The 27,806-nt window shown below is 40.3% G+C and overlaps 2 gene segments (V, D, J or C); both read right to left on the bottom strand.

Annotated features, from left to right (window-relative positions):
- Nucleotides 1-2,487: 2,487 nt before the first annotated feature.
- LOC146891981 (T-cell receptor gamma chain C region C7.5-like) lies at nucleotides 2,488-27,806 on the bottom strand. The segment is given in 6 exon segments: nucleotides 2,488-3,042; nucleotides 3,594-3,635; nucleotides 5,066-5,395; nucleotides 10,558-10,617; nucleotides 27,127-27,427; nucleotides 27,536-27,806. Coding segments are annotated over 6 exon segments (988 nt in total).
- Nucleotides 19,524-21,081, bottom strand: LOC146891979 (T cell receptor gamma variable 9-like). The segment is given in 2 exon segments: nucleotides 19,524-20,711; nucleotides 20,818-21,081. Coding segments are annotated over 2 exon segments (507 nt in total).

The following is a 27,806-nucleotide window of genomic DNA, read 5'->3' as shown; positions in this document are numbered from 1 at the left end:
GAAGAGGCTAAGGGGGTTAACACCACTTGAGACAGGCCTGGTGCTACTGGCCAGTGATGCCAGTTCCACAAGGCTGTTGCTAATTGTCAGTTTCCGGTCATGACATCTGTTTCCTTGGGCAGTCATAGTGCCTCTGTTTAGAGGCTAGACACTGGATCTAAAGAAGTCTAGTCAGTTCAGGAATACTAGGGAGGAGGCCTAAATTAAATTTCATCTTCTTAAGCCTGACTCTTCTTGACCCCCACCCCCATGGCCTCTGCCATGGGAACCTCTGCTTGGTTTCACAGACACTGAAGTTGATTGGACAAACCTAAAGTCTTTTCATTTTAAGTTAAAAATATGAGCTCTAACATGAGGACATGTGTGTAGATAAGGAGGTTATTCCCTTCATCCACTCTGAGACTAAAAGTGAAAGGTTTTTCTTGAAGGCTAGCCTGCTTCCATCCTACAAAGAAACGCTGTGCTGGAGAAGAGCAGAACCGCTTACACCAACCATCTGAGGCCCGAGTCCTGCCATTGTCTGTGGAACTTTAGGAGACCCCCACAGTGCTCCCTGCCATTGCTTCCCTGTACAAAACACTGACATTCTGTCATCTTACTGTGTGTTTGCTTGCCTGAGATGGTACATACTTAGTCCTTTGCCTGGAAAATACCACAACATCTGTGATTCCTACCATTAATTCATTCAGATGTCAACTGTTTGTAACTTTGCATGCATATCTGAAATTACTTAATTTTAAGCATTATTCTAAGAATGTGTAAATTTTAGTGTGGGACTAAACCACTAGAAAATAATAATATGATGTGTATCTAAAAAGCAAAGGAAAAGATGTTTGAATATTCTCATGGCATAGAAATGATGAATGGATGGTTTAGGAAAAACCTGTACTTACCTCGATTTAAAGAACATTCAATATGTGGATGGACTCAAACATTGCATAGGATTCTATAAATATACACAAATTTTATAACTCAGAAGAGAAGTTGATAGAGCTAAGAACAGTCAGACAAAGTAGCCAGGATTCTATCTGAACTGTGGCTCCTGGTTCAGGGTTCTCCCCCAAAATCAGCTGGACGCTGTTGTGTTGTGATAAAAGTCATGGACCAAGAAAGTTGCATAACCTCATTCCTGCATCAGAAACTACCTATATCCCCAGAACCTTCTACAAGTGATTCTGGCTGTGGATGAACTTGAGTCTCAAGATGCTGCTCATATCCACGTAACACCATTAAGGGATCTGCCGTGCCCGAGGCTCACAGTCCACTATATTAGTGCCCTCCCTAGAAGAGCAGTGTCGAACCGAAGACAAATGCTCAGTGGAAAGCAGAATAGCTGTTCTGGCTTCCAGAAAGTGGCGCAATTATGACAATTCTGGAATAGATTGCACTTCTAGCAAGAGGAAAGATGAGTGAGAAAGAACAAGCCAGTAACCTGGAGTAATCATGAGGAATAAAGAGATGAACTCACAAGTCTTTCAGGAAATTATCACTAACTTTATTAGGGAAGCAGTGGGTGTTTTTATAGTTTGTAGGTTGTCTTGATTTAATATTACTGAAAAATATAGGATATGTAGTACGTTGATGTTCTCTCTCTACTCCTCTCTGTATCTGTATCTCTCTCTCTTCTTCTCTCTCTCTCTCTCTCTCTCTCTCTCTCACACACACACACACACACACACACACACACACACACACACACGGGATCAGAGAAATTTGGCTTTAAGTTACAAGTACTGATTCAAAACAGTGACCTTTAGTAGTGAGCTTAGCTCTGCAATCTGTAAATTGTGGTCCATGATTGTATCTATTTCAAACGACTGTTAGAGGATCAGGGGTTGCTTGTGTAGTACAAGACATGATCCTATTGCACTCTGTCACCCTCCCCATGAAGAAAATTAGATATAATTTTGGTGCCTTTTTGTGTGAGTGTGGTATCCACTCTCTAAGGTAAGGTCAAGGGCCTATGTTAGGGCTCTCAAGAGCTTGCTTGTAGTTTCTATTACTAATTCATTTAACATGTAAAGCCCTAGTGGATAGAATATTCTGACTTCATTTCACAGAGGGAAGCTGTGTTACTGGAGTTCGGTGTCTCTGGTCACTCTCTTCCATCCCTTTTCCTCTCTGGAGTTCTGGTAGCTTCCAGGGAGCAGCCCGAGGGTCAGCAAACATGCTGTTATGAAAACAGACACAGAGCTGAGCATGTCCAGTTTGAGTCATGTTAGATATCTGCACATGACCAGGAGAAAGCCTAAAACCAAATACCCAAAATGTGCTGGCCTTTAAGAGCAGTAACATGGCTCTCTCAATGGACTGTGGCTGCAGCTACTCCCACTGTCACAAGAAATGTCATAACCACGGACTGTAGACCAAGATTAGGAACGTGATTTTGGCCTCTTGTTACCAACCGTCACTGAATGCCGTGGCTCAGCTCTCATACTCTGTCCTTCACGGTTATTAAATGAAAGTAAGGACTGACAAAAAGCAGACTTCTGATTTTCAAAAGAATTTATTGTCTCTAATATGAAGTACAAGAATTCAAGCAGTAAAGAAGGCTCTTCGGGGTGTCTAGCGAGGAGGCTTCCAGGGAGTTAGCTGGCTCAAGGGCAACAAGGACTGCGGGTAGAAGCTGCAAGCTACGTGGACTCAAACTGTGATGCTCCAGGCTCGTGGGGGAGGGAACTACTGAAGAGGATAGAATCAGAAGGGAGGTAGCCTCGGTTAGAGAGAGAAGTTGCTCGAATCGCTTATGAAAGTCTGAAAACTTTTAAGCAACGACAGAATGATATGCATGTGATTTTACAGAGGTCAAAGTTAGGAATAAAATCCAGCTGAGCCCCGTAAGGCACGATTTCACAGGAAGGATGAACAGGAGCTGACTTGTCGCGCCACCATTCACTTCCTAGGACCTCTTCTCATTGCCACAGGCAGCTCTTCTTCTAGCCAGAGAGAAGCTGACCATGGCCAGGTGGATGGCACTCTTGAGCAGGAGGAGAAGGTAGGTGTAGTAGGCAGAGGAGCTCGTGAGCTGGAGCTGCAGCACAGCTAAAAGAGTTTTTTCATTAGTCCCACCTGCTTGTTAGGCAGTGTAGCACAGGCTACTGAGTAGGGAGTAGTGGGTACTGATTGCTGAGAACCTACATGGAGTAACAGCTCTTCTCACCCAAACTTGAAACAACACTGACCATTCTCAAAAGAACCATAAGAGGGCCCTTAAACTTGGAAGTCAGTTCATCTAAACCCATCCATGGCAGTCACTAGTGAGTAACTAGATGACTGTAATGACTTAGACTTAACTTTCATCCTGCTATCTTTGGTGGTTAAAAATAATAGACATATGAGTCAGTGAATTCCTTTGTTAAAACAGATTAGGGTACATCACTGTACCCGTCATTAAAGTACACTTTCCTTAATTTGAATTAGTTGTTCCCTGTGTGGCTGTGATGTCCGTAGTGACACAGTAGCTGTAAATATCACTGTCTATTCTGTAACACCCAGACATTTAGACATTTCTAAATTAATCCAAGGCAGTTTGAACATTGTTATAGTCAAAAGGAAGAGTACTGTAATGTTAGTCAAGCATACTAAAAACCTACCATTTTCATGCCAGCAAGGTGTAGGCTCAGCACTCACGGCAACTACAAGAAATAACAGTAAGAATTTGTTAATATGCGCATTATTTGTCAGTTCTCTTTGTGTTTGTGAATATGCATATATCTACATATAAATGAATACACAGCTGTCCTCATATAGACAAAAGTGCATTAAAATATGAGCCCCATAATCATATAATTATATATAAATACATTATAGGAATGAGTCTCATTATATATTACTCAGTACACGTCTTTCATTTGGTTTGTTTCTGTGTACAGAGAAGCAGAAAATCAAAAAAAATATTATTTCCTTTTTTACCCTAAAAAATATAGCAAGCTATCTAAAACGGTCTTCAAGGAAAAACAGCCATGATCTTCCAAATGAACGTCCCCCAACAACTGCTTGAAGTTCATTGATCATTTTAGTGACAAAGGAATCCCCGAGAAGAAACCCAGACAGTGACCAGAAAGAGGCTCACAGGCTCTAAATCTTCTCATTCCTCATAAGTTCAGAAGGTCCCTGGGGCTTGAGACTATGCAGTTGTGACAATGAATTGCAAGACCACCACTAGGCCCCCTGCACATTCAACCCTCTGACTGGACGTGCAGCTTTGTACCGACTGAATTAAGGGATCCTTTGGGACCTTGCATCTGAACTATTCTGAGTAAGTTGGAAAGAGTATGCATTCATCACTGGACAGCCCCCTCCATGTTGGGACACTGAAATGCTAATCCTTGTCTACCCATCCACATCCCTATTCAGGCCTATTTGGGCTTTCTGAAATGCATTGAAATGTTAGGAGATGCATTAATTATGAAGCTTGCTTGCAACCACTATCCTTACAAGATTTTTAATTATGATATCCTATATGACAATCTGAAAATTTCAAGGCTGCTACATTCACTCCCTTTTTAGTAATAAGCTTTGACTATTTCATTTGAATATGTCATTAGCCAAGGCACCAGTTTCTAAGGAATCAGTGTTTCAGACTTGAACTTTGTACACAATAAGATTAAAGTAAATGATTTTTCTTGCTTGGCAGAATATTCCTAATTAATTCATCAAAATGGAACCTCCATTTTAGCATTTATCATGTACTTAGTTGCTTATTGTGTCATTTTTAAAAAATAAAATTAATAATTTCTAGAAAGAAAGAAAGTAAAAAAAGAAAAAAGAAAGAAAAGAAAGGAAGGAAAGAAAATGAGAAAGAAAGGAAAGGAGGAAGAAAGAAAGAAAAAAGGAAAAAAGAAAGAAAGAATCAAATCTGGATATTTTGGATGATGATGATAGATTTAGAAAAACTTAAACCAAAGTCTCTGCCATCTTAGTATTTTGGTAAAGTACAAGATAAAGTGCATGCAGTAGCCCTGTTAAAGGTCTTATATTAATTTGTATTAATACATGATAAAAACCTGGACATTTTCAAGCACATTTTCTAGAAAGCTATATTTTAAAGGATACGTGCACATACCTTTCTCTATTGGAGGAAAGGAAATCTCTTGATCAACTCCTTTCTTATTGTTTTCGTGTTTGACAATGCATCTGTGCTCTTTTCGCATTGACTCTTCAGTCACGGTAAGCCAGCTAAACTTCATGTATGTGTCGTTAGTCTTCAGTGTGTTCCCTTCCCGGGACTCCAGGATCTTATCACCATCCTTTTCTTTCCAGTACACCCTTATAACATCAGGGAAAAATTTCTCAAGGAGACAAAGGTATGTCCCAGCCTTATGGAGATTTGTTTCAGCAACAGAAGGAAGGAAAATGGTGGGCTTGGGGGAAATGTCTGCATCAAACCTTTTGTCTGTAAGATAAAATGGAAAATCAATAAAGATAATAATCATGAGGATAGTAGTTGTTATTTCTGAGACAGAGTCTCAGGGAGCCCACTGTAGCATCAAACTTGCTGTGTACCTATGGATGGCCTCCTCCTGCTCCTGGTCCTCCTGCCTCTGCCTCCCAAGTGCTAGCGTACCACTAAATCCAGTCACTCAAAATAATTATTACATATCATGACTGAGAAGCCATTGACAATGGCACTGGGTCTTGTTTCGTCTGCGTGGACTGGCTTTTTGGGATCCTGGCCTGTTTGGATGCTCACCTTCTTGGACCTGGAGGGAGGGGGGAGGAACTTGGATTTCCCACAGGGCAGGAAACCCTGACTGCTCTTGGGAATGATGAGGGAGGAGGAGAGGGAGTGGGGGGGGAGCGGGAGGGTATTGGGAGGAGGGGAGGAAGTGGAAATTCTTTAAATAAATAAATAAGGAAAAAAATATTGAATGGTTAGGAGCAACTTCTGTCTTTACACTACCTGTTTGCTCGTGATGAAATATCCATTCATCTGGGTGGGTGGATGGCAGGGTGAGAAGACAAATTGCTTCTATGGTCATTTTACAGATGAAGGTTTCTTGTCATTCCTAACACGCTTCCCTTCCCCATCCTTTGTGACTTTGTTCTTTGGCAATTTAGTGCAACCCACTGTCCACTTAGCTGACTATAATGTGCCCTGCTTTCCTTAGAGCTCAGTGGAATGATGTCAGGAGGTAACTTTCAACATTTCTTTGTAGCTGTATGCCGTCCCTTATGCAATGGAAACATCCTTCATGTGTAATTGCAATCGGATCGAGTAGAATTGCTATCTGAGGTTGCAGATCCCTTTCTCAGTTTGAAGTTCTCAGGGATCTCCTAATTGCTCTCTACTTGTAAAAAGCATCTCGCCCTCGGCTTCCATCCAGAGGGCCTTCCGAGGGATCCTGCATCTGACGAAGGACGGCGATACAGTCGGTGACCCATATTGCAGCACCGGACTGAGCCCCCCGAGGTCCAAATGAGAAGCAGAAGGAGGAAGAACATGAAAAACGAAATCAGTACTGCGAGGGATGCTATCACCCACTGATACAAGGGAACGGATCTGATGAGAGTTTACCAAGGCCAGTTGGACTGGGACTGAAAGAGGACGTGATCTAACCAGACTCTCCGAATTTGGCCGGATTCTCTGACTGTGGCTGACCCGAAGTCTTTCTGAAAAGCCATTGACTATGACACTGGGACCTGTTTCCTCTACATATAATGGATTTTGGGGATCCAGTCTGTTTGGACACTCACCTTCCTGGACCTGGAGGGAGGGGGAAGGAACTGGAACTTCCCACAGGGCAGGAAACCCTGACTGCCCTGTGGGACGAAGAGGGAGGAGGAGGGGGAGTAGGGGGAGTGGGAGGGTGTTGGGAGGGGGGGTGGAAATGGAAACTTTTATAATTTAATAAAATTTACTAAAAAAAAAATAATGACATTGAAGTAACAAATAAAAAAAAAATGAAAAAAAAAATGAAAAAAAAAAAAAAAAAGCATCTCGCCCTCACATGAGAACCCCTCCTAGTTTTGGAGTTGAGCATGTAGCTGTAGCTGCACCTCCAAATTATTCCTACTGTGTTGAATTTAGGTGCTTCAATCTGAATAATCTCAGTGGATAACTTCCTAGTAAGGGACCAGGGACAGAGGGGATCTTCCAAGGATGGAGAAAAAGAATATAATGCTATCAAGAGATAAAGAAGAAACTAGAATAAGATTAAATAGGGAGGAGGATGGAAAAACAGAGTATGAGTATGAACAACTAAATAAGGGGCCTTTGAAAATTCACAAGGAAATCTACATCTGTAGAAGCTTCCTAAAATATACACTCATATGAAAGGACTTTAAATAGAATTACCATAAAATGGGAGAGAGAATGTCCCAACAAGAAGTTTTATGCCACCAAGCAAAACATTCAGTGCCAGGAATGAGTTATACCTTATGAAGTCTTTGACCAAAGGAGTCCCCACCTCAAACATCACAGGATATTCCCAAAGCTATTGCTTACTCTCTATGGTCTGATGTTAAGGCCCTATAACTGAAGACACTACTTACTTGTGTCATTAGATGCTATTCAGTTGTATCATTAAACATGGAGAAACTGAGCCCAAATAGAAACTTTACCCCTTCTGACTAGTATTTATGGTGCTAGAAGTTACTCTGTATGATACTAAAGGAGAAAGCTTGCTACCTACAGTAGTAACCTGCTTGTAAGATATAATGGTGAAGTTATAGAACATTTTACTGATTAATCAAGCATTTTTTGATTGGATTTAAGGCCCACTCCATGAGATGTAACCCATATCTGATACTGCTAAGGATGCCAAACACCTGAGACTAGATAGGTCGCAAGCCTATGGAAAAATATAATCCTATAATTCTGCTAATGGAACATAGCAATAAAACAACTCCTAATGCTATACCCCTAGTCCTGTACATTGCTCAATCCTTATCAGAGAAGCTTCTTTTTGAAGTATATATCTACTAACATAGAGACTCACAACTGGACAATGTTCAAAGAATGGGAGACTTTGGAGCACTCAGTCCTAAGTGGGGATGTTGTCATCCATCCTTTCCCTCAGGGCTGAGGGATCTACGTGGAAAAGAAGTAGAAAAATCGAAGAGCCATAGGCCTGGGACATCTGTTCAGATAGTGCCTTCTACATATGGCAGGAACTTGTACCTTTGAAATCCTAACAGCATGGTCACCTAAACAAGATGTGCACAATGACAACACCATTTGACATTCAAGCATTGGTGAGGAAAATCTCCCATGTTCAAACTTCAAGATGAGGAGAGCTCCACACAATGAATAGATGCTAAGAGATGGAGAATCAGTGCTCTGTAGGGATGGGTACCTGATAGGTCATGTAATCCCAAGCAACTAGACATGAACACATGCACATTGAGTAACACTAGATGGACTTAGCACGTTGTATTGATATATACATATTATGAGCATATATATTTATATAACAACACAGTTACAGAAGAGTCATGAATTTGACAGGGAGTTGGGGGCGTTCAAAGAGGAAAAGGGCGAGGTGGAAATGGTGTAAATACAGTACTCATGATAAAATTCTCAAAAATGTAAAAAAATACTTTGTAAAATTAGAAACATAACAACATTCTACAACCCCTACTAAAAATTTTAATAATTGACAGTAACCCGCCCCCTGCTTTTTTGGTTTCTCAAGACAGGGTTTCTCTGTGTAGCTATGGAGCCTGTCCTGGAACTCACTCTGTAGACCAGGCTGGCCTCAAACTCATGAATATCCTCCTGCTTCTGCCTCACAAGGGCTGAGATTAAAGGTGTGCACCACCACACAGTTATCAATAAAAATCCTTTAAAAATATTTAGAGCCATGATTTTTTTCAAATGATAAAAAAAATAGCTGCTAAAGAAAAACAGATGCCTCCAGATGGAAACTTTGTGTCTATGTAAGTAAATATGAAGATGATCTTCTACCTTAGCAGTTAGGAGATCAGCAGCATCTCCCAGAAAGCTTTCCTGTATAATAAATGTTATTGGCTAAAGCGACAACAATGGCTTCTTCATGGTGGAGACAGTCCTCTCCATAATTTTCGTGCCTGTTAAGAATTGGACAATGTCGCACATGCTTTATTAACATTATTACCTTTGGTTCTTACATAATCTTGCTGTTCTCCTACCCTCATCTGTCTTACTTATTAGGAACTGAGTGCAAAGTCTCCATGTTCTTTAGGAATAAGTAGAGAAGGTATAGTTCCATTACTGAGTTCAAAGCCTAGGCTTGTTCACAGCGCACTAGACCTAGAGAAAAATGAAGGCTACTCTTTATTGAGTCTATCATAGACTTGTCTGTAATAATAAACCCCATACCAGTGTCAAACGCTTTAATAATGACTTTTATCACAATATACGAATGTTTTACGGATGTCTGGATATCTGCAAGCATTGTTAGGATGCTTGCACAAGTGTTCTTCAGTATCAACATTTCTAATTGCAATCTCCTGGAAAGTGCTTTAGGAAATCCTGCTCACAGCCCTCTTCTTTCTAAACATCATCACCTCCACTTCACTATGGCCATGCCTTGCCTTCCTTCAATTACTCTGAAAACATATTCATTCCGAATATGTGACAACACATTTTTTTCTTCTACCAAGTATGAAGGAACTCCAAAGTGATTCGACCCATATCTAACCAGGAATCTAACTCTGCCTTCCAACTTGTGTCTTGTTCCCATAGGTTGAGAAGTTTTATTTTATTTTTATTTTTACTATTTTCCAGCTGTTTATGTATTTCCTCCCTTAAAGGTTTGTCATTTATAAATCAGTTCTCAGTCTAGAATGAAATTTCGAGTTAATTGAGACTTTTTTTTCAGAGATAAATGTTCAAAGAAAAAAGCAATAATCGCATGCTTGGGCATAACCACTAATAATTAGACAACAAATGTGTTCTTATAAAAAAGTAAAGACACAGGAAAATATTTGGACTATAAAACTATCCTAAGCTTCCTTGAGGGAAATAATGATCACATAAAGATGTAAAACTGTGAAAAGCCATTTCCATAGACACTGGGCAGAAACAGTTTGTATAAACTAAAAATTCTAACGGAAAGTTCCAGGTAATATTTTAAGAATCAGAGTAACATAAATTGTTACCCAACATGAAGTCAGACAAATAAGAAGGGTGTTCAATCATGTTCTATAGTAATTTACTGTGAATTATGATCAAAATCAGTAATAATGATCTCCAGTTTGTCTGGAGAATGGAGCACAATAGTTGTAGCCATCAGAAAACCTTCATTCTGAGGATTTACCTAATAGACCTTTTACAACACTATCCCGAAGCAATAGTTTACACCAATCATCTATGCACATGATCCTCGGAATGACTTTCACTTACTTACTCTTTGTATATGCTACTATTCTAAATATAGTTTCAGTGTCTTCTGAGTTGAAAGAAGAAACAATTTACAAAGTAGTTTTGCTGTCATATTCAGTAATCTATCCTGAAAAATGACTTGAATGAAGAGCATTGCAGTCAGGTACAGTAGCTCACCATAAATTTTGGTATTCTCTACAATCATATATATACTTTTCATCACTGGAATGAAGCAGGAAAAAGTCACTTACCTGGAGGGATTACTATGAGCTTCGTTCCTTCTGCAAATACCATGCTCCAGCCCGAGCTATCACAGTGCTCACAGCTTCTACAAAAATCTGAATCTTCTCCAAACTTTCTTGACATGACAGGCAGGCTGAAGTCTTGTCATGACAAACTGATGTGGTCTCCTTAGAAATCCATTGATTATAAATTGTGTGACATCTGGTAACTTGAAAGTTTTTTTCAGGAACTAACTTCATACATTGTTTTCTCTGGAGGCAGCAATGACGGAAAATGGAGGGAGTGCAGTGGGAGAAGAAGAGAGTTGGCCAACTAGTCCACCAGCTGTGAGGTGGTGATAAAGAAAATAGAAGGGGAACAATAGGAGAAGAAGAGAGTTGGGCTAACTTGTCCATCACCTGCATTTTTTTCAAGTAACTAGAAAAAATATTCTAAGAATTGTTTTGTTTTTAATTCCAGGAGTTCAGTTGTGTTGAAACTACTTAGTGTTTACATCAGAAGAATGCATTTTGGTTCTCACAAGCACCAATGCTTCTTCTTAGGAAGAGGCAAATATTTCTGAAAAGAGGAAGGTCTTTTGTAATTTAAAATAAAATGTGTCAACATATTTGAAAAATGTGACCCAACTTCTATATTTTAAAAAGCTGCCATTATTAGTTGCCATTAATCAAGAACCGTTGTTGTAGCTATATCAATGAAAAAATGTAATCTGTCATGCCTTACTATAAAATAATTGTAAAAATTAATGAGTTATAAAATGTTTCATTGCATTTGTAAAAAATAGTGGTACACATGCCTCTAATGGGATTTAAGACCTCTCAACAAGAAGTGTGCCATGTCTGGTACTAGAAATCTAGCTAGCTATTTAATGGTTATTGGGAGAGAATCTCCAGCTACTAATTTGCTAAACCAGAATAATCACTAACAACAATCTATAAACATTAGTCCTTACAACCACAGATAAGTGTAGTCATCACCCCTCATTAAGGAAATTTCTCTTTGTAACAGATGGGAAAAAATCACAGCCAGTCAACATATAGCATTATGGGACAAAATCCCCGTGGATACATCTACAAAGATACATCTCCCACACCTATGGCTCAAGGTACGTTATGGAAGAGCGACCAGAAATATTGTAGGAGCCAGAGGATCAGTGTATTTACTGTAAGATTGTATCTCCTAGAAACATCAAAAGTTCTGTTCATAAAGTCTCACCAATATGCCTGCCCAAGTGTGAGCAGAGCAAAGATGACAACCAATGAACAAACTAAACTGGAAGTGGAAAAGTCCACAAGGTTCCAACCCTACACAGAAAACTATAGGAAACTGAATAACTCTGGTAGTGTGAGGGGTGGTCCTCCCCAGAGGAGCACATCAGTTGGTTGTCCAGTGTCAATCAATCATGAAAGGATACATAAAGTAACATTATATGTAATGGAAGGTTATATTTAGAAATATATATATTTCTAAATATATTATATAACTGCAATAACAGTTAATGAAAAAGAGGCCATGAACATGAAGGAGAGCAGAAAAGGATATAAAAAAGGGTTTGGAGGGTGAAAAGGGAATGGAAAAATGTAATTAAATTAAAATTTCAAAAGTAAATAAAAAGAAAGCATAAAATATAAGAACTATATATAAAAAAAGCAGCATCAAGTTTTAGTAGTTGTCCACTAAAATCCTCTCCCATACCCAAAGTAGAAGTTCAGAGCAGAAAAGTACTGCTGCAAGGTTATGTCTATGTTAAGTTTAAAATAAACTATGTAAAATATAGAGATGACCTCACACATGTTTTTTTTTTGTTGAGAAAACTTAAGATCTAGATGATATATAAAAGTATATCTTCCTGATTATCTAAAAGGGAGGGATAGAGTTGCGGGTCCAGTTTTTATCTATTCTTCCCTGCACTGAATGAGAAGTCTGCCATCCCAGCCTGATGCCTAGCTTTGCAGCACTGTAAACGAAAGTGCTTCACTTCAACTCTCCAGTCTCCAGTCTTTTTACTAAAGGTGAGGACCGTGGGTTCTCACAAACACCTCCACTCTGCACATAGAAAATAACTTCCTCTAGAAGACTCTAAATAGCTCAGGGAACAAAATCAAGTTTTGATTAATGGAATTGGATCAAAATAAAAGGCTTACTTAGAGTAAAGATATGGCCTACCGAATGGGAGAAAGTCTCGGCCAAAAATTAATCTGACAAAGGATTAGTATCTAAGATATATAAAAAATTCAAAAGTTGAATAGCAGAAAAACACACATTCCCCAGTCCAATCAGTAACGGTCACTGAAATGCAGACATTTCTTAAACAATGAAGTCTAAATGAAGTAAGTAGTTGAAATGCGCTCAAAATACTTAGCCACTGGTGAAGCAGAAATAAAAATTGCATCCTCTCCTAGTGAGAATGACCTCCATAAAGAACAGAATCAACAACTCCAAATTTATTGCAGGGGTTGTAGTAAGGAGCCATTATGGAACAGTTCAGCCACTTGGAAAGTCAGCATGAATGCTCACAAAAAATAAATGTAGAACTTTAATATGATCCAACTACTACGTTTCTGTATAAATATCTCCAAAGAATACAATTCAGGTTACTATAGAGATACCCACACAATTGTGTTTGCTGCAAGACTGGTAACAATAGTCAATTCATGGGATCTGTCTGGGTGTGCACCCAGCAATGAATGGACAAAGAAAAGTTTGATGTGTCTATGCATCAGGCATAAAAGTCTCATAAGTTATATGATTTATAGGAAAAAATATGGAATTGGAGATAATCACTTCTTGTGAAATAAATCAATCTCACAAAGACAAATAGTATTTTTTGTTTCATTGGTGGAAGTGAGAAGTGACCTGAAACTAAAGGTAAAAGTCGTGAAAATGGAGAAAGGAAGAGAAATTGAAGTTAGGGAATTGATACAAAGAAAGAATAATAGAAATCAGGGGCAATGGCTCAAGTTTATGATCCTCTCACTCAGGAAGTAGAGGCATGAGCATCAGGGGTTCAAAGTCAACATGAGCTACATAGTGAGTTCTAAGACAGCCTGAGCTATAGGAGATCCTGCCTTAGTAAAGAGGAGCGGAACACAATCAAAGTACATTATATGCATGTACAGAAGTGTCATAATGAAATCTATTTGTAAGATTAATATACAATGAAAGCATAATATAATATTGCAAATTTAAACTGAAATTTTTAATTATGTGTCTACCATTAGACAATGATTATCCTTTAGAATCATTAAACAATCCAACTTTAATGTAAGGTGTGTTCATTGTAAATTGAAATTTACAGGGGTTTGAGTATATTAGAACAAATGTAATGAAGCATATTGCAGTCATTAGTAGAATAGGAGAACAATCACATAATGTGTCGCTTAAGAAGTACAATGTGGGAAATTGTAATCCACAGTATTTTTAAATGAATGTTTTTAGGTGAAAAGTCCAGCAGGACTAACTGAAGGCTTTATGGAGAAGAACGGTATGACCACCCCAGAGCATAAATGCATAAGTAGGGAGGATACACCTGGAATGTGATAGAAGCAGTTCTGCAGAAGACGTTGTTTCTGGCAGTGAGGATTAGCAAGTGGCTGGTGTGGTGAATGCTGAGCGTCTTAGCAAAGTTTGAAGAAGGTCCTCATGTAAGAAATCAGATGACTGCCTTAGAACATTGAAATTGATGGGCAAAAAGCAGTTAGATCTAAAGATGAATATCAGAATATCTATTCTTGGTGATAGGACCTGGAACACAGTTCTCAAGGTTCATGTGTCCTCACCTGAGATGGTGGGATCCATATTTCAGGGTTCTGTAGGGATTAAATGAAATGATGTTTCTAGAATAGACACTCCAATGTTGTAGGTGCTAACAAAATGTTTTGTTTCTCTTAATAATGTGAAACTTCAGGCACAGATGTGTGTGTGTGTGTGTGTGTGTGTGTGTGTGTGTGTGTGTGTCTGAGACAGGGTTTCTCTGTGTAGCTTTGGAGTCTGTCTTGGCACTTGCTCTGTAGACCAAGCAGGCCTCGAACTCACAGAGATCCACCTGCCTCTGTCTCCTGAGTGCTGAGATTAAAGGTGTGCACTACCACCATCTGGCCAATTTGTATATTCTTACATTTAATTAGTGTGTGCATGTGGTGTGTGTGTGTGTGTGTGTGTGTGTGTGTGTGTGTGTGTGTGTGTATGTATGTATGTTTATGTGAAATTAGAGGACAAGTCTTGGGAGTCAGTTCTCTCCTTCCATCATGCGGGTCCTAAAGAACGAACTCAGATCAACAGATTAATTTATTTCCTGAGCCATCTTCCCAGTCTGATTTATGTTTTAATAACACATAAAAACATCTTAGATTTCAGTAGATTTCAGTATATCTTCCCTTCTCACCCTGCTCTATTATCTGCTTTATTACAATTACACATATACATGCATACACACAGTCACCCAAGTCTTGAGATGGCTAATGAAGACAACTTAAATCCTAACTCAAAGCAAAGATTGAATAAACAAATATGCAAATGATGAGCAAATGAAGCATCATAAAACTCAAGTTTGAACATATTCATGCAAAGTTTTGTATTGTTTTTTCAAGTTTGAAAATAACAACTTTATTTTTTAAAAAATTAAACAAACTATCCATTTCTCATGTTACATACCAATTCCAGTTCCCACTCCCTCCCCTCCTCTCATTCCCTCTTCTTACCCCCTTATCAATTTCTCAGAGAAGGTAAAGGCACATTGCTTTGGGGAAGGTCCAAGGTCCTCCCTATTATATCTAGGCTGAGTAAGGTATCCATCCAAAGAGATTAGGTTCCCAAAAATCCAGTAAAATAAGTAGGAAAAAAACCTGGTGCCACTGCCAGTAGCCCCTCAGTCTGCCCCAGCCATGCAACTGTCACCCACATTCATAGAGACTACTTTGGTCCTATGCTGATTTCTTCCCTTTCTGGCTGGAGTTGGTGAGCTCCCATTAGCTCAGACAAACTGTTTCAATGGGTGTACCCATCATAGTCTTGATCTCTTTGCTCATATTCTCATTCCTTCTACCCTTCAACTGGACTTTGGGAGCTCAGTCCAGTGTTCTGATGCAGGTCTCTGCCTCTGTTTCTATCAGTTGCTGGTTGAAGCTTCTATGGTGACATTTAAGATATTCATCAATCTGACTACAGGGCAAGGCCAGTTCAGGCACCCTCTCCTCTGTTTCTTAGGGTCTTAGCTGGGGTCATCCTTGTGGATTCTTGGGAGTTTCTCTATTACCAGATTTTTTGCTAACCCCATAATGGCTCCCTCAATCAAGACATCTCTTTCTTTGCTCTCATCTTTTCCTTCTATCATGACTATCCCATTCCCTCAAGTTCTCCTTGTCCCTTCTCTTCTTCCTTCCTCTTCCCTGTCCACTCTCCTCTCCCCCACCCCCATGCTCCCAATTTTGTCATGCTATCTTGTCTATTTTGACTTTCCAGGTGGATCTATATATGTTTTTCTTAGGGTTCATCTTATTACTTAGCTTTTTTAGTATCATGAACTGTAGACTCAATATCCTTTATTTATATCTAGTATAAACAAGTATAAACATACTCCACTTATGAGTGGTGCGGGAGAATTGTCTGTATTCTGTCAATCATGTTTTAAATAAACGCTGATTGGCCAGGCAGGAGGTGTAGGTGGGAAAACCAGACAGGAAGTGGAAATGATGCAAGGAGAGCAGGAGAATTCTGGGGGGCAGGGGGAAGCTGATTCCTCCCACTCCTGCCTAGACCACCGAAGCAACAGGATGTGAGCTGCCCCACTAAAAAAGGTACTGAACCATATGGCTAACATAGATTAGAAAAATGGGTTAATCAAGATGTAAGAGTTAGCCAGTAAGAAGCCTGACCTAATGGGCCAATCAGCTTTATAACTTATAGAGATCTCCTGTGTGATTGATTTTCTCTGGGACTAAATAGCTGGGGGGCCGGACGGGACAGAAAACCCCCAACAAGCAGGCCCCCTCATGTTACAGAATGGCACCCAGGTGGATAACCGCATCCACAGAAAGCCTGAGAAAGCCTGGGAAAGACTAGAATAAAACATTTCAGTTTTCAGCCGTAGCAGCAAAAAAAAAAAAAAAAAAAAAAAAAAAAAAAAAAAAAAAAAAAAAAAAAAAAAAAACTGTGCTGTTTTAAAATGCCAGCTTTCTGGGCCATCCTGCCAGGGAAAACTCTTGACTCTTTCATGTAGGCTGTCCCGATAGATACAATGTTGCAGCAGCTTGCTTCCTGGCAAGGATCTTGAAATGCCATAGGAGCTTTTGAATGTTGTCTTCTCCATATTCCTTTGCAAAATAAAGACCCACATGGTCAGAAAGAGAGACATAAACAGTAAAGAGAGATTCAAAGAAAAAAAAACCTTTAAATGGTTTAAAGCCTTAAAATAAAAAAGAAAGAAAGAGAGTAGTTGGGTGTGGTGGTACACACCTTTAATCCCAGCACTGGGGAGGCAGAGACAGATGGATCTCTGGGAGTTCAAGGATAATCCTGGTCTACAGAGGGAGTTCCAGGACAAAGATATGCAGAGAACCTGTTTCAAAAAGTCAAAAGTTAAAAGTAAAAATAAAAGAAATAGAGGTTAAAATAAAGCCACGTAAAGATGGAAAATACACAGAGAATCTTAATACTGTATGCTATTATGCTCTCTTTGAATTATTTAAATGTTGAGGAAGGAGCAACAGCTGCTAAAAGATATTTGCTTATAAATGCTGCAGAATTAATCCAAGATAGGTATTTTGAAAATACCTTGGCTTCAAAATTGAAGTCAAAAGGTATGTTACTTTGGAGAAGAGATTTTGCTTTTGTTTCCACAGAAAATGAGAGGCTGTGGATTCATTCTGAGTTAAGAAAAATCATCTTTGACCAAGGGAGACCACCTGAGCAATCTCTGGTAGGAACAGATGGCCCAGATGTCTGAGTTCTTCATCCAGAACAGGTTCAAAAATGCTGCCTGAGATGATCAAGACTCACAGGATACTTCAGTGAAGACTTGATCATAACTCTAAATTTTTCTTTAGGTCCCCATAAGATTATCAGTGCCCCCAACCAGCTGGAAGTAGCCTGGAATACTATGCCCACATTCCCCAAAAAATGGACTATGGATATTTTCCTTTGTTTTTTTTAAAAAGAGGGGGAAGTGGTGCAGAAGAATTGTCTGTATTCTGTCAATCATGTTTTAAATAAACTCTGATTGGCCAGGCAGGAGGTGTAGGTGGGAAAACCAGACAGGAAGTAGAAATGATGCAAGGAGAGCAGGAGAATTCTGAGGGGGAGGGGGAAGCTGATTCCTCCCACTCCTGCCTAGATCACTGAAGCAACAGGATGTGAGCTGCCCCACTAAAAAAGGTACTGAGCCATATGGCTAACATAGATTAGAAAAATGGGTTAATCAAGATGTGAGAGTTAGCCAGTAAGACGCCTGACCTAATGGGCCAATCAGCTTTATAACTTATAGAGTTCTTTGTGTGATTTTTCTCTGGGACTAAGCAGCTGGCTGTGGGGGAGCCGGGCAGGACAGAAAACCCCCAACAAACAGGCCCCTTTTCATGTTACATATGACTGAGTACATACCATATTCATCTTTCTGGGTCTGGGTTACCTCACTCAGAATTGTGTTTTCTGGTTACATCCGTTTGCATGCAAATTTCAAGATGTAATTTTTTTTTTTTTTTTTTTTTTTTTTTTTTTACTGATGAGTAGTACTCCATTGTGTAAATGTGCCACATTTTTTTTTTTTATCCATTCTTCAGTTGAGGGGCATCTAGGTTGTTTCCAGGTTCTGGCTATTACAAATAATGCTGAGATGAACATGAACAAAGGTTTTTGTAGTATGACTGAGCATGTTTTGGGTATATACCCAAGAGTGGTATTGCCAGATCCTAAGGTAGATTGATTCCCAATTTTCTGAGAAACGGCCATACTGATTTCCTTAGTAGTTATACAAGTTTGCATTCCCACCAGCAGTTGAGGAGTATTCTCCTTACTCCACATTTTCTCCAGCATAAGCTATCATTGATGTTTTTGATCTTAGCCATTCTGACTGGTGTAAGATGATATCTCAGAGTTGTTTTGATTTGCATTTCCCTGATGACTAAGGATGTTTAACATTTCCTTAAGTGTCTTTTGGCCATTTGAGATTCTTTCATTGAGAATTCTCTGTTTAGTTCTGTACCCCATTTTTTAATTGGGTTATTTGGAATTTTGATGTCTAATTTCTTGAGTTCTTTCTATATTTTGGAGATCAGTCCTCTGCTTGATGTGAGGTTGGTGAATATCTTTTCCCATTCAGTTGCCTTTTTGTCTTATTCTGTGTCCATTGTTTTACAGAAGTATCTCAGTTTCAGAAGGTCCTATTTATTTATTGTTGCCCTCAGTGTTTGTGCTACTGATGTTATATTTAGAAAGTGGTCTCCTGTGTCCGTGCATTGAAGGCTACTTCACACTTTCTCTTCTATTAGGTTCAGTGTGGTCACCTTTATATTGAGGTCTTTAATTCATTTAACTTTGAGTTTTGTGCATGGGGATAGATTTGGATCTATTTTCATTCTTCTACCAAAGAATCTAAATTTAGTTCCCAGTACCCAGTTGGGCTGACTACATGTAATTCTAGCTCTCAGGAATTAGACAACCTCTCTGGCCTCCATAGGCCTCATATGCATATATCCGTACACAAACATTAACACTCAACACACACACACACACACACACACACACACACACAAGCAAACATACATACATAAAAATTGAATAAATATTTAAAAAGCATAATTGAATCTCCTTGTTTTTTTTTCTTTCATCAGAGGAGGCATAGTATGTGTAAGCTAAAAAAAATAAAATAAAACAAATTCCCAAACAAAACCATGTTGTCCTCTTCATAACTCATCCATATCGAGGACATGGAAACAAGTTTGAGAAGAAATAACCAATACTTTGGACACTGGAGTCAGGCTGGAGTTGGAATGTCTTTATTTGGCTGCTACTGAGACTTCTGCAGAGAAGCATTTGCCTAGGTTTCGTTGCTGCTGTTCTTATTCTCTAGGAAAGAGCTATGGGATGTTGGACACAGACTGCGTCTCTGTAACAAGACAGGTATCAGGCCAGGGCTACCAAATCTGAGTCAAACTCATGGACTCAGCCATGAGAGGTCCATGGTTTCAATGTGTAGAGTAGGAAATATAGGCGTAGTACCAAATAGTCCTGCCAGAGCTGGTAAAGGCTTTATTAATATAATCATGAAGAAAGGTTTTTTGTTTGTTTGTTTGTTTCGTTTGTTTTGTTTGGGCTCCTCGTACCCTATTTATGCCACAGAAGCCCTTCCAGAACAAGAGAAAGCTGCCGCAACAAAAATGCACAGGTAGCCATGGATAAATAGCATAAGGATGAAGAGCATGGAAAACACCTGCCAAATGCATCCCTCTCCATTTCAGTTGTGTGGAAATGTCATAACTAGCATATGCCAGTCAACCTAGATTGGAGATCTAAAGGCATAGGTCTGCCAGGGATACTTGTCACCGTGTCCCTTTGAATGAAATGTCATCTTGCTAAAAGAAGTTTATCTTAGTAGTGCCCATAAGAGAAACAGGGAAAGGGGCTAGAAACAGGGCTGCTGCTGCCTCACTGCATCAGTGGGACAAGCCACTCACCTTTTCTGGGCTCTAGCTTCCTCACTTGAACTAACATCTCTGACAAAACTGAGTCCCAAAGACCCAGCCAGTCCCAACACCTGTGAACCTGTGAAGAACACTGAGGGTCCTCGGTGGTTTAGCGACCGTGAGTGCAGCTGAGGAGCAGGGAGAAGAAGGTTTTCTTACAGGTTCCTTCAGACGATGAGACACCGTGAGATCCCAGCAGGCACAGTAGTATGTGGCTTCGTCTGCTCTGATAACATTGTTGATTATCAGGTAAAAGGTACCGTCGCTCTTCTCATCGGTTTCCAAGCGGGAGTTGAGCTTGTCTTGCTTTTGGGTCTTGGCTGAGCCATAGAAGATTCGTTTTATGGGCTCCCCTTCTCTCAGTTGGTACCAGTGCACAATGGTATTCTGAAGGGGGACCCCAGACAGCTTGCAGCTTATGTGCACCGTCTTGTTTGGTCTTCGGGTAAAAGACAGCTGATCCTGAGATATCCAGGAGTCTCCGTCTGAAAAGTGAGGGAGAGAAATCAGAGATTTCCAAATCATTATTATTCCCACTCGGCTCAGTATACAGAAAATAAGGAAAGGGGAAAAGGAGCAACGTCAACTTACAAACCCAAGCGAAAGACAGAAGGAAAATCCACGGGCTTGGCATTTCCAGTGGCAGCTGGAATGGACACCAGAGACAGTGACTGGGACCTGAGCCAACAGCAGATAAGACACAGCCCCAGCTCTGTAGAAAAGGGACGCGGGGGTGGGGGAGGGGAGAGCATGGCTAGTTTCTGAGCTGATGAAGGTCCTGCCCTGTGAGCTGTGTCACTTTATCATGTTCCTGGTGCAAAGGATCTACCAGGTACCAGATGACGTCATCAAAACACCTATTACAACAGCAGTATTAGCTTTCTCATTGAAAGCCATTTCCCCAAAACCCTACCCCTGCCATCCTTAAGTATTATTCCAGTATACATTTCCTTGACATCTTTTATTACTCCCTAGGTTTTAAATTGCTTTTCTTTTTCTTTTTGGTAACTACTGAGTGTAACTATGAATCATCTTGTGGACATGGAAGAATCACAGTGAGTGAGATCCTCCAGTCTTAATATGTGTATGCACAGTTGATACACTAGCAGTCTGTTTTGACTTAAAAACTTTATTTAACAAGCAGTGTAATGAAAGACACCAAGCAATAACCTTTTATTCCTGTTAAGGAAAAACATCATTTCTAATTAATTCATAATTAGACTTTCAGAATTACAGCTCTGCTTAATTTTGATGGGAAAACAAGAAAGACGTGCTTTGCTGAGGTTGGGAGTATTCTCACTTGACCCGAGAGGGCTCCTTGACATGCCTGTGTTGTGATGTGGAAAGATGGAGGCTGGATGATCACAACACTGGAAACTTTCAAATGAGACGCCAGGAGGTCCCGAGTATCCTGTGCTCTTATTACCACAGTGGCTTTGAGCTGAGAAACTCTGCTTACTCTCCTCAGTGAGTGACTGAATTGGAAAGGGCATCCAGGTCTATCTCTTTCAAAAGGCTGTGGACTGTCCGTCAGTACCCACTGGCTCATCACAAAGTCCTCAAGCTTTCTTCAGCATTGTACTTCGGCCTGCTTCCCAGGAAGCTTTCCATAGGAAGGGAAGCAGAAACCATCCTGGACACTGGTGAAAGGTGTCCGGAGATGGGATGGGAAGAGATGATGGGGTGAAGGAGACACTGCACTCGGGCATCTGGTGGGTCAAACTTGTAAGACAAATACAGCATAAGAACGCTCAGCAATCTTGGTCCTAACTCTCTGGGTAGTGGTGAGGAGGAGGTAATTCAGTACCCAGGTGAGATCAGCATGGAAGGCTTCTTCTGTTGAGTGACAGTGGTCTAGTCCCTGCGGAGTGTAAGGGGAGGCGTGTGTGTTTGTGCATGTGAGCTTCCTGTGGAGGGTTTCATGTGTGTGTCTGTGCATGTGAGCCTCTTGTGGAGGGTTTCATGTGTGTGTCTGTGCAGGTGGGCATCTTGTGCAGTGTAGGGGGAGGGGTGTGTGTGTGTGTGTGTGTGTGTGTTTGTGTGTGTGTGCAGGTGAGCTTCCTGCGGAGGGTTTAGTGTATGTCTGTGCAAATGAGCTTCCTGCGGAGGGTTTAGTGTGTGTCTGTGCAGGTGAGCCTCCTGTGGAAGGTTATTGTTTGTTAACAGTGCAGCATTTTAATAGAGTGGAACCCAGCACGCACAGTAATATGTCCCTGTGTCCTCTTCTGTCACTTGGTATATTCTGAGATTTGAAGACAAGTCATTCTGCCATTGCTTTGCCTCATATCTTTCTTCACTAAAACCTTCCTCATAGACAACATTTCCTCTTGAACTAATATACAGCATTCTTTTTGGAGGCTGGCCTGGCTTCTGTCGGTACCAGTGTGTATATATATCGTGCTTCAAAATGTTTTTAAATTGACACTCAAGAAATGCTGTTTCTCCTTTTCTCTTGGTGATATATGACATTAGATGCGAAGAGGGAATGCTTCCTCCTGTATCTGAAAAGTAACAAAGACTAAGACTTAAAAAAAAATCAAATTGTGAATTTTGAATTCTGTTAAGATAATATACTTTTGGTGTCCAAGTCCGATTCCAGTCAGTGTCTGGGTTTTGTGGGTCCCCCCACCCCACATGTGCCTTGAGGGATTCAAATCATAGTGGAATTTATCAGTTCAATTTGAGCAGCTGTGTGAATGTACTGCTTGGGTATGTGGTATGAGCTGACTGTCCCTGTTTTCTGTATCCCGAGAGTGAAGGACACCTTACTCACAGATCCCGAGAGAGGCCAGTGTGAAGATTGACAGCAGAAGCCACATTCCGCAGCCTTTGTCCTGAGGGGAACTGGACACTAAGGCTACACAGGCCCAGAATAAAAGAGACCAGCGCAGGAAGAGGAAGTGGCATTCTGGGGACTGAAAGGGGGCGGGCATGGTGTTTTATCAAGATTTCTTGTGGCAATTGGTTTATCTAACTCACTTATTAGCAGATTTCTCTATTGTCCTTATGAAAGATGTTTATCAAACTGTCAATTTACAGAGACAATTTCTTGTCCCGTTAGCATGACTCAACTGTACAAATCAATGGAGTGTGGAATGACTACATACGTGTAGTGTTCACTCTCCACCCTTCTCAGGCCCTGTGAATCACGATTGCAGTTTCAGGCTGACGCTTTTAACTTGCATGTATGAGAGAGAACTTTTAGTTCTTTTCTGGTCAAAACTGATTTCTTGTTGAAAGATTAACATTCTTTGTTAGGTTACTCCTAAAATCCAGACAGATTTAGTGACGAGTTAGAGGAAGACAAAGAGGAAAGAGAAGAAAGAAAGAAAGGGAGAAAGAGAGGTAGAAGCAGAAAAGAAAAAAGTGAAGAAGGAAGGAGAGGAGAGGGGAAAGAGAAGAAGTGAATCTCCCTCCATTGTGGATCATGGGGAGCTGTTCTTTGTTTATTCTCACCCTGCACCTGGCAATTTTGAGTACAGATCTCCTAGGTGATCAAGACACAGGAAATGCCTTTCTAATTCTACTTTTGAATGTTTCAATTAAATAGGCATGTTAAAGGCTGCTGGCACCCTAGACTAAATACAACCTTTAAGAAGGCCCATTATTCCCCATTACAAATGCATGCATGTTTGATAGGGATCATTAAAAAGCACAGAAGGAGAAGACAAAGCACTCAGCTTCATGGCATGAGTGGTGGTGCTGGGGAGCACAGCACCACGGTCAGGTTCATATACATAAACCCAGAAGCCTCCATGTAAAATCACCTAATCCCAACTGTTGAATCCTTGGAAAAAAAATATGAAACCTGAGCAAGGGACCTGAACTGGCTGCAACACAATCTCTCTCTGGAAATGTTAGGAACCTGCCTTGTCAGGGAGTGTAGTTGCGTCCAGAGTCTCCTCCTAGGAAACTTGGGATGCAAGGAGATGGTGACAATGGAAATGTTGTCACTTCTACTCTCCTTTCCCCGATCCCGGCTGATTTTTCATTAGCACTATGAAGCCAATGATAAGAGGACAAGCATTTTGTGCTGAAAGCAAAAATTAATCTTGTTTCTGGGTCATAAAGTAGCTACTGAAAATTTGTACTGATTTTCTACATATATGTGAGTTGCAAGCTATATTGTATGTGCATTGGTTGGAAAGTTGCTATAGAGAAACCAAGTAACAATGCACTATTTCTATCAAGGAATCAAAGAAGATACCAGACCAGCTGCTGGATGATGGATGAGATTCTAGTTGTCCTGGGCTGTGGGTTCACCCCTTGAACAACTTGGCACCTAGACCTCTGTGACTCAGATTGTTAGTATCCCAGAGGGACCAGGTTCTTGGGAAATGCAATTCAGACTCAGTAACTCAGGTGGATACTTGACTGGTTTTTTTTTTTTTCATGCCTAACACAGTTCTTGAGATCACATGCTGCAGATGCCCAGGGCTCAGGATATGAATCAAAATAATTGCAATTGCTCCCGTTAGTGACCATTAGGTACACTCAGGCCTACATACTTGTAAAAATTTGTGTATTATTTAAGATGATCCTTGCAAAAGTTAGTTCAAGTTAATTGTACAATGCTATCCATTTGAAGTTAAGAGAATGGGTCAAAGATAGGTGAAGCAATTTAACCAAAGTTGAGCAACTAATATTGGAAGGTTGGAAGTATAACAAACAACCGTTAAGTGAATGATGACAAACAGAGAAACATAAATTAAAATAACATCATAAATTGTAGCATGAATAATAAAAACCCAGAGAAGAAATTGGGATTCAACCCAAAAACCAGAAGAGCAAGGCAGCCAAATTACTAGAGAAGTTTTACCTCTCCCAAGGCTGAGAGACCATAGACTAAGCAGATTAAGCCTCTCTCTTTTCCCATTTTATATTCCTGTAGTGCTGGGGTCAAAGGCATCACTCCCTAGTACTGGGATTAAAAGGTTAGGCCAAACCATTTGGATTTGCTTCTGCATTGACCTTGTGTAGCCCAGGGTAGCCTTGAACTCATAGAGATCCATCTGCCTCTGTCTCTGAAATCTTAGAATTAAAGATGTGTGTCACCATTATTTGACTGCTAGTGGCTTTAGCTTTGCCTCTGGTCTTCAGGCAAGATTTATTTATTAAAAGACAAATAATATACCATTATAATATTTGTTATTCATCTGTTATCACTCACTGTAGCAATCAGTTGTATTTATTTACTTATTTCTAGACAGGCTTGATGCATTCTAAATACTGGGATTATAAAAATGGATGCCATCATACCTGGTTTATGTAGTGCTGGGGAGGGAATTCAGGGTCTTGCACCAGGCAAACACTCTACTGAGCTATAAACTCAGCTGGAACAAATATATTTTTGAAATAGCCAAGTAATAATTACCTTAACCTGTGTAAGCATTGATTACAACCACTAGCATTGACTGCTCACTGAAACTTCATATCTTTACCTTCTGAGTAATTGGAAGCTATATCTCGATCAACCTTTGTGGGCACAACACAATCTATGGGTTTTCTGCAGTTCAATGACTGACTGTCACCACTGTAATGTTCATGTCATGCTATTCTGTTTTTGTCTTGTCCTTAGAACTAAAGAATAGTAGCAGGAATGAGTGTGAAAGCCTAAAAAGAAAAAAAGCTCCAAGTGTATCACACATATGATTATATTATATAACAGTTTATCATCAAACACGTATGTCAACATGTTAAATCTATTACAGATACATAACAGTTTATGTAACAGAAGCTTTCTGTTGGCATGTGGAAAGTATGCCAGCACCAGAAATGTTTGTAAATCACTATTTTTCACAATCATTTTTTAAATTTTGGAAATTTCCTTTTTGTTTAATCATTTTTATCAATAAATATGATACTTTATTTCAAAGCTTTTAATATAAATCATCTCTACATCCAAGACAATCCTAGTGAATATGTCACAGGCTTTTTAATTAAAAAACACAAGACTCCAATGCTTCTTTTCCTAGCAAGCACTTGTAGACCTCAAGACAAAAAGCTAGAGGCCGCTGACGTCACAAGATTAAGACTTTTATGAATTTTTGGCATCTTTGTCTCCTACATGTGGTAATATACATTCTGCCTGTGTGTTTTAAACTACTAGGAAGTGGTGACTAGAATGAGGATAGAGGCAGAAATAAGAGGCTGAAAGAGAAATATGATCAGTCTGCTCTTTCACATGAGGCTGGCCTACGTGTACACACACACACACACACACACACACACACACACACACACACACACAAAACACTGACTAGCCCAAGTGGTTGCTCCCTGTTTTCCTTTCTTTTAACCATCTCAGGTTCTCCACTAAATGTAATGAATGTTTTCCACTTTATTAACAATTCTTCAAAGAACGTATTTAATAGTTACATGATGTTTGTCACTTTAGACCCACAGATAAGGTGCCACTTTCTCTCCTCTACATCGTTTGAGCATCCATCAAGTTTCCGTCCCAGGAATCTATTCAAAAGTTGAGGCTGTGAGACTTTCCACTGTCCTTTTGAGAATCAAGTGAGTCATCTGTAACAAGGGCTTAACTCATAGACTACCAGAAGCTTGATTCCATCCCTTTGTCCACTTCTTTTGTATGGTTATGAAAGAACCAAATCATGTGGTCAGCAGGTTGCCATTGTATATTGAACTGTTCCCAGATATTCTCATTTAGTAGGAACAGTGTCAAGCCAGCCTTCGACTGCAATGTAGTCCCTGGGGCTGCGCTTGGATAGGAGACCCACATTGTTGCCGCAGAAGTGCTATAAGGAGGGAAAGACTAAGTGGTACCCCCAGCTGAACAGCAGGTGGCTGCTTTGACTGAGAAGGATGTGGGTTGGAACACAGGGCTGGGGGATGGTTCTTGTGTAGGCTATTCCGGAAGCTCAAATGCTGTGCTTTAGCCGTAGGAACAGTAATAGATAGCTTCGTCTTCTTCCTTCAAGGAATATATTGTCAATGTCGATGTGGAAGCACTGGAATTTTTACTTGCTTCCATTTTCTTGGTGCCATCTAAGAGAATATGAGTGGGAGTTGCCATGACATATAACAGAAACTGTAAACCTTGATTTGGTTTCTGCCGGGTACCAGTGTATGGCTACACTTTTAAAGCTGTTGATGGAGACCTTACAGGATATTTGGGCCGTCTCATCCGTTGCTCTGGAAACGGATATTTCAGGTTGTTCCACCTTCCCAAGTCCAACTGCAAGCAAAGGAGAAAAATTTCCCGTGATTAACTGGCAGGCAAAGAAACAGCAACACAGGCATGCTTTAGTCTCTGCTTCCCAGGGAAAGAGCAGTGGGGACTCACAAGTCAAGAGGCTCGAGAGAACGACTATGCCCAGGAGTGGATCCCCATCTCTCAGGCCGGCATCCCAGCGAAGACATAAAGGAAAGAGGACGTGCGAGCCAAATTTCTTCATGGTCTGCTGTAGTCATGAATGGCTCTGGGTTTCCTGGCCTACACAAGCTGGTTAGATTAGCACGTAAGTTGTAACTGTTCTTCTAGGGGTGGGGCAGTATGGGTGCAAGCTTCCCTTTTCCATTGCTTACTGCCGAGATGTTACGCAGAAGATATGAAG

Source organism: Myodes glareolus, chromosome 14, assembly GCF_982192425.1.
Source record: "Myodes glareolus chromosome 14, mMyoGla1.1, whole genome shotgun sequence".
In the NCBI taxonomy this organism is placed as follows: Eukaryota; Metazoa; Chordata; class Mammalia; order Rodentia; family Cricetidae; genus Myodes; species Myodes glareolus.
Note: the sequence above shows the minus strand (reverse complement) of the source record. Positions and strands in the feature narration are given on the sequence as shown.